This window comes from Neodothiora populina, assembly GCF_041146345.1.
Source record: "Neodothiora populina strain CPC 39397 chromosome Unknown canker_contig_15, whole genome shotgun sequence".
In the NCBI taxonomy this organism is placed as follows: domain Eukaryota; kingdom Fungi; phylum Ascomycota; class Dothideomycetes; order Dothideales; family Dothioraceae; genus Neodothiora; species Neodothiora populina.
In genome coordinates, this window is record NW_027191413.1 from 2,543,695 (window position 1) to 2,557,651 (window position 13,957).

The following is a 13,957-nucleotide window of genomic DNA, read 5'->3' on the forward strand; positions in this document are numbered from 1 at the left end:
CGTCTGGACTAACATCTGTCCCTCTGTGCCTTGGGCTGGGACCATAGACATGTATATATGCCTGTGCATAGATCTCGAATGTATATATACAGATATATACAGCTCTATAAATGTCCGACTGTCGTACGATATGTGCAAAGCAAGCCCCCTCGCAAGCAAGCAGATAAGCCCCCTTGCAAGCATGCAACAGCCAAAAAAAGGCAAGAAAGGTATCTATAGCAATCAACCCAGTCGCGCAGCGACCCTCCTCTCTTTCCTCTTTTTCCCAACTCCCAAGCACTCTCAAACACGGAAACAGCGAAAAGCCATCCTTAGAAAGAGTGCTGATGGACCCCCCCATGCAGCCCGGCGTGACGACGGTGCAGATGGCTGCTTCGGCGCACGTATTGATCGCGCTTGCTGATGACGCCTAACGCGCACGTCGTGCCGGCCGCCAGAGCCTCGGGCACGGCGCAGTTGTCGATGTTGCAGAGGCCGAATTGAGAGGCGCCGATGCAGATGATGGAGCCGGGCGTTGGGCAGGACACTTTGCCCGCTTCGCAGGTGCCGTTGCTGCTGCTGCTGCTGCTGGTGTCGCTGCTGGAGACGCTGCTTGAGCTGATTGAGGCGGCGGCGGCGGCGGGTGCCGAGGACGGCGCGCTGTAGGCGGTTAGGAGAGTGGTGGATTGTGCTGCTGCTGCTGTGGGAGTCTCGATGGCGGCGGCGGCGGCGGCGGCGGAGGTCTCGGGCTCGATTGCTGCTGCTGCTGCTGCTGCGGAGGTCTTCGCGGCTTGGACGGCGCTGTAGGTGATCGAAAGACCGGCGGAGAGACCGAGCGAGATCGAGGGAAGGGGAAGGATGTCGCTTGCGCCAGAGCCGGCGGCAGAGGAGGTGGCAGATACAGTGGCTGAAGAAGAGCCACTGGAGCCTGAGCCAGAGCCTGGCGCTGGGCAGCCGCCGTTTGCACCGGGGGTGGCAGCCTCACCATAGGTGACTTGGTCACCAGGGTTCGGGAAAGACATCACGCCCGATTCAGTGGTGCACTCGCCAGGGATGTTTGCGACGAAGATTTCCGGGAGTGAGTTGAAGAACGTGTCATCGTCTGAGCCACCGGAAATGGAGATAGGTGCACAGTTCATGTACATCTCACGGTTGCCAAGTTTGTTGAACCAGGTCCATGCAAGAGTTGCGTTACCGTTCTTCATGCCCTCGGGGATCTTGAAGTTGAAAGTCGGGAGGCACTCGGTCTGGTCAGGACTTGTGCAGATCGGGCCAGAGGGACGACCGTCTGCGTCAGTGGCACTGGTGGGCAGATTGCCTGCTGCATTTGCTGGGCAACTACCGATGAAACTGTGAATGACCTTCCACTTGCTCTTGTCGGCAGGAGGAGGATACTCATAGGTGACACTGAGCTGGCAAGAGCCACCACCGTGGACAGCACTACCAGTGAACTTGAGAGGGTTGTCCTCGCCGACCGTCATGGGGTTAGAAGCACCCTCAGCATCGAAGGCGTCCGTTCGAGATCCGCTTTGACAGGGAAAATTGTAACCATCTCCGTTCAGAGGTGAGGTCTGGAGAGTCTTTGCGCCATAAGGCGTGGGAGTGTTCATGATCATGTGAGATCGGGCGCCTGAGATCAAGGCACAGACGCCAGCAAGAAGAACTCCTTGAGAATGCATCTTCGAGTGATAAGGATATGGTAAATGCTATAAAGCGAGAGAGTGATACAAGCAGTGTCGTATCGCAAGGCCAGCTATGCGAATATGTAGTAGACTGTGAATGAGAGTATATAGAATTTCAGAAGATCTGCAAAGAAGATATTAGAAAATTGCCATTGTCTTAGACCTTCTTAAAGATCCTCCTCATGAGACTTTGATTAAGAAAGTACGTGATAGACAAGTCTCAGGTATTAACACACCCATACCATAGCTGAAACGATTGAGATGCATGACATTGTGTGACATGATTGAAAACATGAGGAATAGAGAAGGTGAGATAGAACATGATTGACAATAGGAGTAGACTCGAAGAAACAAGGCTTTGTGAAGAAAAGTGCTACGGATGCATTTCTACTGCGCAGGTCATCTTGTGACTTACCAGGGTAAGCAATGTCGAGTATTCTGGGATTCCTGTGATTTCACTGAAAGAATGGCTAGTCCGCTGGTTCGGAACTTAAAGACTGTAAGGCCGCGCCTGGCGGTGAGGTATATACACGGTGATTTGAGTAGACAACGTATACAGGCAAGGAAATTGTGAGCAGAGGAATATAGCATCTTATACTTAAGAGCACACCATGAGGTAGGGGGTTCGCCTTCGGCCGATGATCCGTATAGAACACTCCATCTGCACAATGCATGCATGGTCGTTGAACGCTTGGGACGTCCAGACACCCGTTCCCCAGCATAGTCTTTGCTGCGCATCAGTTCTGGTCTAGCAATTGGACCAGTCAACAATAACTGAGTAGGCCATTGCAGCTCGTAGTGGGGAACGGCATGGTCGAAGGGGCGCTACTGCTCGGACCGGCAACAGAGTTGGGAGCCAAAAAGGAGTAACAACACGTCCTGTCCAACGGCTTTCAGATGCAGGAGTTTCTCCCTTACACTTTCGACTTTGCCATTACAAAGCTAGACCGCCATCACAAAGCTAAGGGCACAGTGGTATGTCCAAGCGTGTGTGGGATCAACGGCACGAGACCGTGACGAAGCATTGCCGATGTTAATCAAGTAACGTGAATCGGACACTGAGATCTCAATATTGTTTGTAGCACTGTGAGTGGATGATCAACATGTATTGTTGGATACCTCTTGTCCAATAGTCACAGTGTTCTTCCATTAGCCGGAGTAAATCCACTGAATCGCGTCTCCCGTGGCGGTGGGACTAAGGGATAAGTGGCAAAGTATTTGCGGGGTGAGAAACACCGTGAAACGCGCTGAACGTTTCATGAAAAGACGCGCTTAAGAAAAGCTAGAGAACGAGCTTCTGTAACGGTAAGGTACCAGTACGTGACAGCACATGCAAGTCAATGCATGAAGACAGGGTGTAGAGAGAATAATCGTCCCGGTACTAGGAGGACGTACTAGGAAGGCCGAAATACTGCGCACATCATGCCTAGACGTAAAAGTAAGCCACAATGGTCGCTTCGCCAATCACAACAGAAAACCAAGACCTTACATGCATACGGTAGCGCCAACAGGCCTACGATTTTTTTTGGGGTGGTCCATGAATGAATAATGGTATAGGTATGTGTCGTACCGAAATGTGGTATTCCCGCAATGGACTCTTCGCGTCACTGGAAAAGCGCCTGCTCCTCTCGCAAGTCGCTTCTCCTCAGCCGTTGGACCAACGGCTCTCGCTCGATACCAACGTGTAATCTGCCACTGTCTATGCCTAAGAAGCGACCATAGCCATACTTGTTTCCCATACTCTCGATGTGCGCGACACGATTCGTCTCTGTCATCAGCGCTGTACCGCTGAGCTCATCCACGGCGTGACTGGCTGCAAAGTAGGCAACCTGATTAGCTAGATTGGTCGGCAGTCTCGGCAATATTCTCCACGGCCTTCTTGTATAAACAAGTATTGTCGAGACGATGTACAAACCCAATATTGTGGTTGAGACAATGTACATTGATCGCGATACGAACAGGCGACTTTCAGGGCTGATACTAAACCCCTGAACCGTGTGCTGCACTGGTTGCAGGATGTCCTCCAGATTCGTGGCTAGGATGATCGCAAATAAAGACGCGTTGATCGCGCTCAGTGCAGGCGCTACCTCTTCGAAAGAAGGGGGTGGCAATGCCGGATTTAGAAAGTCTGAGCTATTCCTGGTTTTAGTCATAAGATAGTTGAGAAAGTCAGAAGGGTAGGTGTCATTGTGCCAGGTTGGACGGATGTGTGCATCAAATTGGCCTAGAACCCGATGTACCGAAGCCACCAGAGCAGTGCTGCTAGGCTGGAACATGCTCGCGATTGAATCCGAAGTATCATTGACCGGTACTGAATTCAGAAGAATGCCGCTCAGATCCACTGTGGCCTTTCGACTTGTGACAGTCATAGTTGGCTTGCAAGCTAACCACATCTCCTCGGAAAGACCGTCTTTCGTGTTGTGCATCACAGATGCGTCGGTTGTTCGAATCCAGCCGGCGATCAATATATTAGCACACGCTTCGTTACTGCTGCTGGTAGTGTCGTCTGCGTGTCCAGAATTGAACATGAATACCTCCAAAGCAGCTCTGCCATGCGGATTGTCACGGATAATCTGACTTGTAGTTGTTGTAAAACACTGGTGCTTCGAAGCGGGAAACAAGATTGATGCATTGAAGCTAATGCTTTGTGCATGCTCATAGTTGTAGCTGTAATTGCTCCCACCAGAGTGCGTGAGCGGGACACAGCTAAGTGACGATCCTATCGCGTGCGTAACAGCTTGCTGAATCGTGTTGGATTCGGAAAGGGCCTGATGCTGAAAAGGAAGATAGAAGAAGGACTCGTCTGCCCACTTTGGTCGTGGAGTGCCTGCTGTCAGATTTGACATTGCCATGAAGAAAGGGTCAAAGTACGGTTTGTATGCCTGTTCGGTGCCAGGGTAGTACATGTCAACCCCAATGGAGGACCCATTGATTGGAAAGCTCAGGCGTTGCTCGAACGTGGTTGCCTTCTTGGTCTCCACCACATCCTCGACGAAGATACTGTTAAAAGTGATCGAGAGTACGTTGGCTAAAAGTGCCATGGTGCAGATGATAGCAAGGGACAAGTGCCCCGCGCGTACCGCTCTTCCAACTACTGCTTGAGATGGAAGCGAGCTGTAGTCGATGTTCAGCGAGCTGCGAGGATGAGATCTGCCATTGCGCAGTTGCTCGTACGGCTGAAGCATACATGACAGCCTGTTCAGCATCACCCATATCGGCTCAAAGCAAGCAGCGACAGCCATCCTTGAACGTCTTAGTGATCTGTATGGAAACACAAGCACCGAGTACTCACGGAATGTAATTTTTGACCAGCTGGTTCACAAGTACAGATGACGAGGGCAACGGCAAGCCTGAGAGTGTTCAGTAGAGTTTGCAGTGTAGTCGACCCATGAATGGTCTAAATGTATGGCAGGCCCACTCACCGTTGATGGCATTGGCTCGTGTGAACACCCAAGATAGTGTGACAACGACACCAATTTGTGTCAAGAGAAATGATAGTCCCGAGAACCATCTATATTCCTTGGGAAGTAGTCGATCTGCAGGGACGATCTTACGTGGAACCGATCGTTCTCCGGACGGATGCGTCAATGATTTCAGCCCATATGGTTGGTCTTGTTCGGAGCCTGTATGCTTGTTCAAACTGAAGCGAGAGTCTGCAAATGCTTCTTTCACGTCGTCCGCACTAGCCTGATCATACCTTCCGATGTATCGACGGAATGTAGAATCATCAGCAATTAAAGCCATCTGCGATGCAATGCTGGCTGGGTCAGATTGTAAATTGCTACCTGTCGTGTATGAGAAGATCAGCAGCACGCAGGCGAACAGAGCTGTAATCCCTATCAGAGCCTCGACTGTATACACGAAAGCTGGAACGAGGGTAACTGCTTGGATCTGGTAAGTCCGAGTCACATTGCGGTTGTCTGAGTGATCGAGATCTGGCGACAGTACATCCGCAAGGCGACGAGCAAAGAGTAACCTGTACGCAGCCTGGTAAGACTTTCTTAGCAGATCAGCATCCATGTAGTCCTTCGCGGGGCGTTGGTAAGCGGCGATTGCAAATCCAGTAAGGGCTGGGATATAGTCTCCATAGTATGAGGCGAGATCCAGGTACTCCACTCGCCTCGATGCATCCGGCCAGTCCGAAAATGGAGGATATGCTCCTCTATTCTGGAATTTCTCAGAACCATCACTCATGCTCCACTCGAAATTGGTGATGTTGAAGAGATCAGCTGGCAATGGCTGCTTTGCACCGAGGGGCGTGACTTGTGTTACAGACATCTTTGGCGGCACGACAGTCGCGATAACATCCTGTTGATAGTAGGACGACTCGCAGTACAATGTTGTAGCTGCACTTGGCTGTGGCCGCAATGAATCGGTTGTCTCCCTCTTTCCTCTAGCCCATTACAAGAGGAAGGTTCCATTGTTCTGTTGACCACAATACTGGGAAAGATATTCGTCCATGCTCTCTTCATACCAATAGCCTACATAAGTGCTCTCGTACTGACCAGGTCGAACGGTGGGTGGGGTGACAGTCATGTAACGACAGCCATTATTGCTGACCCACCAGCCATCCACAAAATGTGCATAATGACAAGTGATATCGACAGAGTACATCCGAGTATGTGCGGTCCAGGTCTCTGATTTCTCTATCACGGGAGGTGTCTCGGTGAATCCGAAAGGGGCCAGCATCGCGTCGCGACTCATGAAAGGAGGGAGGGTTTCGTTCTGCCAGGCAATGCTGTAACATGATTGAGTGTACGAGCTTGTCAAAAGAGAGCCTTGATCAGCGAGCGATAGAAATTCTTTCGAGACGGCTGCAGCATGAGTCGAGTTACGTATCACTGTCTCGGTGGCGAATATGGCAGATTGTAGCGGCGTTAAGCCCCAGGTAATCAGGACCACAGCTAGTGATGCGAAGAAGACCGGCCAATGTCTGACACCGTTAGTAAATACACAAAAGCTGCAAGGGTAATTGTACCGTTTTCGCAAAGCCTTGAAGGGTATGAAAGCAACAAAGTCAACTGGGTATTCGAGGAGGATAGAATCTTTGCCACTCGCACCTTCCAACCGGGACAGCTGCCAGAAGGGTTGCAAACGCCTTATATCGAGGTCGATCCAGGTCCACGTGAAGCCGAGAGTCAGGGAAACTATTGTTGGAAGGTAAAGGTAGCAAAACGTCTGTCCAGCAGGTAGAGAGTTGATGTCCGAAGCGAATATAATACCATTGTCCCGCTGACTGCGAAGAAGGAGGATTTGTAAAGACAGAACGACGCCGATGGATGCGAGACAAACAGGAAGGAGGAAGTAAGGTTCCTGCGTCAGAGGCTTCCAGGAACGATACTGCCTCAATCGCGGCAACACATGGAGTCGTAAACCTCTCTTTTCGTTTTCGATATGTGGAAGTGATATGTCAGACGAGTACACTTCCCGCTCCTCGTCAGACTGTCGAACATCAATCCTTATATCTTGCTTTGTAGACTTAGTGGGCAGTTTCAGAAAGCCCATTGCTTTGAAGTCGCAATTGTGAACCTCAAACTAATACTTTGACAGAGTAACGATGTAGTATAGGAGGAGCAAGGGTACACCCCAGCGACGGGCGAAGACAGTTTAAACCTAACATTTTGCTCCTCTGATCTCGACATAGAGACAGAGACCTGCACGTAAGCGCCAAACAGGAACAGTAAAAGGAAAAGATATGGCGCAGTTGATGGTGGCGCATACGATAAAGTGGACATGAGCCATCTGCGTGGTTGAGACTTACGGTTGTGCGGCTATAGCTGTGCTGCCATTTGTGCAGCATTTTGTTGCTTACCGGATAGATATAAGCTTGAACGCGAGAAGTGCAATGTGCAATTAAAGAGAGACGTAGGTTGGATTTGTGGGCGGAGCATTACGGTGATGGGCCTATTGGAGACGGCGCTCGTATGCAGGCAAGCGCGCGGATGTCTCTCTATTGCGAAAGAAGGGACTTGGCAATGAGTTCTACAGAAACCGGACCGAGGATCCTTGAGCATGGCGGTGCAGCGAAGAGCAGAGGTGTAGCAATACGAGGTTACAGTATCCTAATCACTATTCCAATGTTCCTTACCTTGACTTGAATCATAATGAACCTGTGAGCCTGCAGTAGAGGCACAGTGAGCGAGCGAGTGAGTGAGGGAGTGAGTGAAGCTTGGGAGGGTCGACAAAGGGACGAAGGGTCGATGACCAGTCGCAGTGCAAGGCAGCACAAGAGTGGAGCCGCCAAGAGTTCCCCACCCACAAAAGGAATAGCGCCAATTCCGACAAGCGAAGCGACGAAATTCGCAACACTTTGACGAGCGCCTTCTCGCTGCCACCTTGGAACATCTCGAGACGCCCAACGAAATCCGACAACCACGGCCAAAATGACTTCCAGGCCCACCGTTACCATCATCTCGGCCGATGGCTCTGCCAGCGAGGCCAGCCACCCTCTGCCCAATGTCTTCAAGGCTCCCATCCGCCCTGACATTGTCCAGTACGCACTTTTCCCGCCCTCTCTGGGCAAAAGACGAGAAAAAGAGACACAAGGACACAATGGCTGATGTAGCGCAGGTCGGTCCACACTGGCATGGCCAAGAACAAGAGACAGCCTTACGCCGTGAGCGAGAAGGCCGGTCACCAGACCTCTGCTGAGTCCTGGGGAACTGGTGCGTGAATCCAAATCTGCCACACCTTTTGCGATTTCTGCAGCAGGCAAAACGCCAAGGATAGCAAAGGTGCAAAACTCGGACACTCTTTTCTGACTTGTGCGCTCAACAGGTCGCGCTGTCGCCCGTATCCCCCGTGTCTCCGGTGGTGGTACTCACCGTGCCGGTCAGGCTGCCTTCGGTAACATGTGCCGTTCCGGTCGCATGTTCGCCCCTACCAAGGTCTGGAGAAAGTGGCACCAGAAGATCAACCTTGGCCAGAAGTGAGCAATTCCATTCGAATAGACGCACCACAAAGACAATTGACTAACCTCGACCTCCAGGCGTTTCGCCACTGCTTCCGCCATCGCTGCCTCTTCCAGCGCCGCTCTCCTCCTTGCCCGTGGCCACGAGGTCGCCACCGTCCCCGAGGTTCCTCTTGTCATCTCCTCGACCGCTTTCTCCAACGCCGCTGTCGCCAAGACCTCCGCCGCCCTCGCTCTCCTGAAGGCTGTCGGTGCTGGTGCCGACGTCGAGAAGGTCAAGGCCTCCAAGAAGCTCCGCGCCGGCAAGGGTAAGCTCAGAAACCGCCGCCACAGACAGCGCCGCGGTCCCCTCGTCGTCTACAACCCCGACGAGGATGGAAAGGAGCTCGTTCGCGCTTTCCGCAACATCCCCGGTGTCGAGACCTCCCCCGTCTACAGCCTGAACCTCCTCCAGCTCGCCCCTGGTGGTCACATCGGTCGTTTCATCGTCTGGACCTCATCTGCCTTCCAGGCTCTTGACAAGGTCTACGGCTCCACCACCGAGCCTTCCGCCCTCAAGAAGGACTTCCTCCTCCCCTCCAACTCGGTCGCCCAGCCCGACATCGCCAAGCTCATCAACAGCAGCGAAGTCCAGGCCGTCCTCCGCCCCGTCAAGGGCAGCGCCATCACCAAGCGCCACCACGTCCAGAAGAAGAACCCTCTCCGCAACAAGCAGATCCTTCTCCGCCTCAACCCATACGCCTCGGCTTTCTCCAAGGCTGGTCTGGGTCAGGAGAAGATCTCCGAGGGCAAGCCCAAGGCTGTCGACGAGACCTTCAAGACTCTCCTTCACGAGAACTAAGAGTGATATGGTCGGTGTGGGCCTGTCATTTTTCCATCTTGCTGCAGTAGCGGCAGCATTTTGTCGTTTCTTCATGAGTTGGGCTTTTCTTTTTTCTGGGGTGAAAAAATCGGTTGTGTAATAGCCGGAGGGGAAATGAATAATCCTTTTCCCAATAAAAAGAAATTCTTCCAACAAATAACGTATCTCCTTTTTTCCTCTTATATCTTCCCCTCTGTCTCCAACCTGTCGCGTCTCATGTTCTGAACAAGACTCGGTCTTTCAAAAGCATCAGTGACCCTGTTCTGTCGAGTCTACTTGACCATCTTGATTTCTCTATCGTGACTATCGTTCCCGCCTACTCAAGACAGGACAAAGTACACTTGGTACAATAGGGTACGGAAAGTAGCTTTCGGCGTCTTAGTCCATTTGTTCTGCTTCAGCTAAGGTACACATCACTTCGAAGTAGAACGAGTACATCCATCCGTCTAGCATGAGTCGATTCATCCTTCTGAGACATCTCCATTCATCTGTCCAAGATACGTACTGCAAACATCAAGCCATCTAGGTGATATACAGTACAGTACACGTCCATCAGTCTTACAGTATCCCGTACATCGCTTCAATGATCCTTCGTTCAAACAACCAAGTCATTATCAAAGGACCTGTAGACCAGAAGTAGTCTACTCGAGACCTGTAGATTCGCTTCTAATCTCTTTTGATCAGTCGGCTGAGCTTTACCTTGGTCGGTTACACGAATGCCTATACGCCCTTTACGCACGTGAGCAATCAAGGAAAAGCAGTATAGCACTTGTATCGAATCATATGTTCGTTCTTTCCGGGCCGTATACCTGTGCAGTCTACCTGAGAACCCATGTCTACTCTTTATTTTCAGTCTTCTAGAAGGATAATTCAAGTTTCACTGACTTTGTCACATCATGCATACTTGCATGCCTGCTCGCTTGACTGGTCGTCTAGGTGTCTACCTAAGGTACGTGATTACATACGTGCTCGCTTCGGGTCTCTACCTCTATAAGGTGTCTGCATGCATGCCTACTTACCCGGCTATATTCTACAACTGGCTTGTCTGGGCATCTATCTATACCACTTATCTAGTCACCTTGCTACGAGGTCCATCCACCTGTTCTGTATTCAGGGTATATTTCGGAGAAAACATCGAAGGTAGAAGAGAGAGTACAGACAGGACTCGACGGTGCAACAAATCCAAGCTACATCTACAGAAGCGAGTGGAGGGCGTGAGTGGTTGAATGGTCCGAGTGAATGCTTGAATGGATTTATGCATGCATGCTTGTATAGTCGCAGGAATATGTATAACGCCTGCATATGTATACATGATCACAAAAGTCCCACAAAACCCACCTGAGAACATAGAATTGCAGCGTAAAGTTCCTCCACTCCTTCGACCATCAACAGCATTGCGCGAAAAACACAAGAAAGGAGGAGGAGGAGGAGGAGGAGGAGGAGGAGGAGCAGGAGACGGCGTGGAAGAAATGTCTCCTCTCATCTAGCACATCACAAACCCTTCGTCTCAGTCTTCGCATCTCAGTTTCCACACCAAGGTCCCGAAAGAATAGCAGAACAGGAAGCTGATTGAACAGCATTGAAGAGAGGAGGACGGACAAGGTAAGATAAAGGCAAGGCAGGCGACTGAAAGCACTTGATCAACCACGTTCGGTCAATCCATCTCATCAAGGGAAGGAAGCAGATAATCAGAAAGAATAGAAGAAGGACTGGAGTCTTCGTCTAATCGCATGACCAAGTCCAGTATTTGAGATCATCCTGTGAATGGTTGCAATATGAGCTAGCAGCGCAACGCATCGCGAGATATTTCTGAGAGCATTATTGATCCGTCTTTACATAACGTCGAGAGCAGATATCACGAGTAAAGACATGTACAAATGATAGAAAGAGAGGAAAGGAAGATAGCGCGACGAATATTGATACACGAAAATCTGCCTGACTGGACTTTTCTCGAAAGCTCGCCGCCTTCCGAGCCACCCAGGGGTTTGGCAATACTTTTCTTTTCTTCTTACGTACCTTACTTATCCTTTGTCGTTCCTCTTCCATCGCAGAAGGGCAGAGTGTGGATCAGAAAAGAAGGATGCGAAGAGCAACGCTATTCGATCCATAGGAAAAGAAACTGATGACAAAAAAAAAGAAGAAGCCATGTGTTTCTGTCCCTTTCGCGCTTTTGGTTCTCGCCCCATGGCGCGCCCATGCGTGGTGTACCAGCCGATCCCACTTCATTCCTATCTCTTACACAAGCAGCGAGCAACGACGTCTTTGTTCATGTACCCTGCCAAACCTTTCTTCTGACCATTTTTTTTCCTTTTTGCATTTGCGGGGCAGCAAAGGTAAAAAAGTGATATCATCTCTCGCCCAATTTTCGTGCAATCGCTGATGACTGGGATCGTCTTCCAATCCTCAAGAAACTCTCGTCTGCTATTCTTGGTCTTTACCCACATGGCAATCCTGAGTAGATACCTTACTCTTACCCTTGACGCCAATTGATAGGGTTCAAACGATAAACTGATTGATTGACTGCAGATATGAAAAAGAAGAAGACGGGGGAACTCTGTACCTCCTTAACCTTTTTGAGATGTTTTTAATGATTTTTGTGTGTATTGTGTATTTTCTCCTTTTTTGTGTTGATCGAGTGGTGAGAAATGTCCCGAGTGCCTTTTCATCTGCGCATTCTCTGTTAGTTCACTCCTCAGCAATTTTTTGTTGCAAGTCGAGTAAGAACAGTAGTGCCACAGACAGCCAGAGCAAAATCGCGGCAGCAGAATCCATCGATCCGGGTATTCGTGGAAGAAAGCAATCGTCCAAAGGGAGAGATTTGACTCTCAGTATCGCCTTTGCTTGCGAGAGTCGTCATACCCGCCGCTGCCTTCGTAAGGTCTCTTGCGGCTGTCGAATTCGCGGTCGCGATCACGGTAACTGCCGCCTCCAGAAGAGTAGTCACGAGGAGGTCTGTCGTTGTACCTTCCACCTCCACCACGGTCACCTCCGCCGCGATCGCCTCCGTACGAGTCACCTCCTCCGTAAGACGGTCGGCCACCGCCGTAGCCGCCACCACTGCGGTCACCGTAGCCACCACGATCGACACCGCCTCTGCCACCTCCAAAGCCGCCTCTTGGACCAGAGGGGGCACCTTCAGGAGCGAAGCCGTTGGACTGGTACCCAATGCCGCCCCTACCCCCTCCGTAACCGCCGCCGCCGCCACCACCTCCTCTTCCTCCACCGAAGCCACCGCGATCACCAAAGCCTCCTCCTCTGCCACCTCTGAAACCGCCACCGCCTCCTCTGAAGCCGCCTCCAGGACGGAAGCTTCCAGGACCGGCCGGCGGGGCTGAGGTGATGGGACGCGTCGGCATGGCTTTGGTGTAGTGACGGCCGCCAAGACCACCTCCGTACATTCTCGGTCTCCATTCCTTGACGGTGCGGCCACGCTCAACATCGACCAGGACACGGCGATCCTTGATTTTCAGACCATCGGCATCCTTGTAGGCGGCTAGACGAGTAGTGTGTCAGTTGACAATGAATTGGCATACTCACGAAGCGCATAGGACAGCGCAGCTGGCTGGGCAAGGGGATCGGGTTAGTATCTTACCCTTCATGTCACTGTCACGCTCGAATACGATGAATGCATAACCTTTGTTCTTCTGCTTCTTTGGGTCTGAGCTGCGCTCGTCGCCGACGATGCGAATCTGTGTAGGATGGTCAGAAAATGATATAGAGAGATAGCCAGAGACTTGTTTGAGACGTACGTCTGCGATGGGACCGTAACGGCCGAACTCGCGCTCAAGATCTCTCTTGTCAATGTTGTAGTTGAGACGGCCGACAAATAGAGTCTTGAGCGGGTCGCCTTTGATGTTTGGATCTTCTCTTGGGTTGTCTGGTAGTGAAATCGATCAGCGATTCATCCAGATCTATTGGCATGTGTAGGTTTCGGCGTACAGTCATTCTTGTAGCCCTCGGCAGTGCGGTATCTAGCAGCCTCCAAAGTCTCCAATCTCTCCCTGTCTTTTCTTTGTAGCCAGGATTCGGTAGGCTGATAGTGGTCATCCCAGGCCTCCTCCTTCACATGCTGCAGGAATTGAGCGACTCCTTCGATTTTGTGAGTGCGACGATCTTCGGGGGCGTGGTCGGAGGGAGGGAGGTAACGCAGCGCTGGACGCGGCGCGAACAGCTGCAGTCTAGAGGGACACGAGTTAGTGAGTGTTTGTCAATGCCAAACACTAAAGCACATACAGCTGTGGGGGGAGCTTGTCTGTCATACTGCTGCTGCGACCGAGACAGAGTAATGAACAGATGGATTGGAAGGTCAGCTAGTACAGAGTAGTCGTAAGTGACAGTAAAGTAGCAGTAAGGTTGCTTGCCTGCTGTTCCTGCCCCGGCTGTCGCAAGCCCTCGCTTGTCTTGGCACTTGAACGCCGAACGGGAAGGAACTCCAACTTCATTCCTCCTTCGGCAGGAGCCGCCGCCGAGGGCGAGACTTGAGATGTTGGCTGGTCGTGCTGCTTCGGAGCATATCATAAAAAA

At 51.3% G+C, this 13,957-nt stretch overlaps 5 protein-coding genes across 5 annotated transcripts; 1 reads left to right on the forward strand and 4 right to left on the reverse strand.

The window, feature by feature from the left end:
• Window positions 1–311: 311 nt before the first annotated feature.
• On the reverse strand, window positions 312–1,658 carry AAFC00_003209 (uncharacterized protein; the record flags this gene model as incomplete). Its single annotated transcript, XM_069342651.1, has 1 exon — window positions 312–1,658. The coding sequence occupies one exon, from the start codon at window positions 1,656–1,658 to the stop codon at window positions 312–314; it is 1,347 nt and encodes a 448-aa protein (XP_069199158.1).
• A 1,607-nt stretch (window positions 1,659–3,265) lies between these two features.
• Window positions 3,266–5,939, reverse strand: AAFC00_003210 (uncharacterized protein; the record flags this gene model as incomplete). Its single annotated transcript, XM_069342652.1, has 3 exons — window positions 3,266–4,904; window positions 4,954–5,011; window positions 5,084–5,939. The coding sequence occupies 3 exons, from the start codon at window positions 5,937–5,939 to the stop codon at window positions 3,266–3,268; spliced, it is 2,553 nt and encodes an 850-aa protein (XP_069199159.1).
• A 123-nt stretch (window positions 5,940–6,062) lies between these two features.
• Window positions 6,063–7,166, reverse strand: AAFC00_003211 (uncharacterized protein; the record flags this gene model as incomplete). Its single annotated transcript, XM_069342653.1, has 2 exons — window positions 6,063–6,594; window positions 6,640–7,166. The coding sequence occupies 2 exons, from the start codon at window positions 7,164–7,166 to the stop codon at window positions 6,063–6,065; spliced, it is 1,059 nt and encodes a 352-aa protein (XP_069199160.1).
• An 878-nt stretch (window positions 7,167–8,044) lies between these two features.
• Window positions 8,045–9,412, forward strand: AAFC00_003212 (60S ribosomal protein uL4; the record flags this gene model as incomplete). The annotated part of the gene is made up of 4 exons (XM_069342654.1): window positions 8,045–8,154; window positions 8,232–8,326; window positions 8,439–8,589; window positions 8,650–9,412. The coding sequence occupies 4 exons, from the start codon at window positions 8,045–8,047 to the stop codon at window positions 9,410–9,412; spliced, it is 1,119 nt and encodes a 372-aa protein (XP_069199161.1).
• A 2,846-nt stretch (window positions 9,413–12,258) lies between these two features.
• On the reverse strand, window positions 12,259–13,692 carry AAFC00_003213 (uncharacterized protein; the record flags this gene model as incomplete). Its single annotated transcript, XM_069342656.1, has 5 exons — window positions 12,259–12,926; window positions 13,026–13,122; window positions 13,183–13,310; window positions 13,373–13,611; window positions 13,667–13,692. 5 exons carry the CDS (start codon window positions 13,690–13,692, stop codon window positions 12,259–12,261), a joined length of 1,158 nt encoding a protein of 385 aa, XP_069199162.1.
• Between the last annotated feature and the right edge of the window lie 265 nt (window positions 13,693–13,957).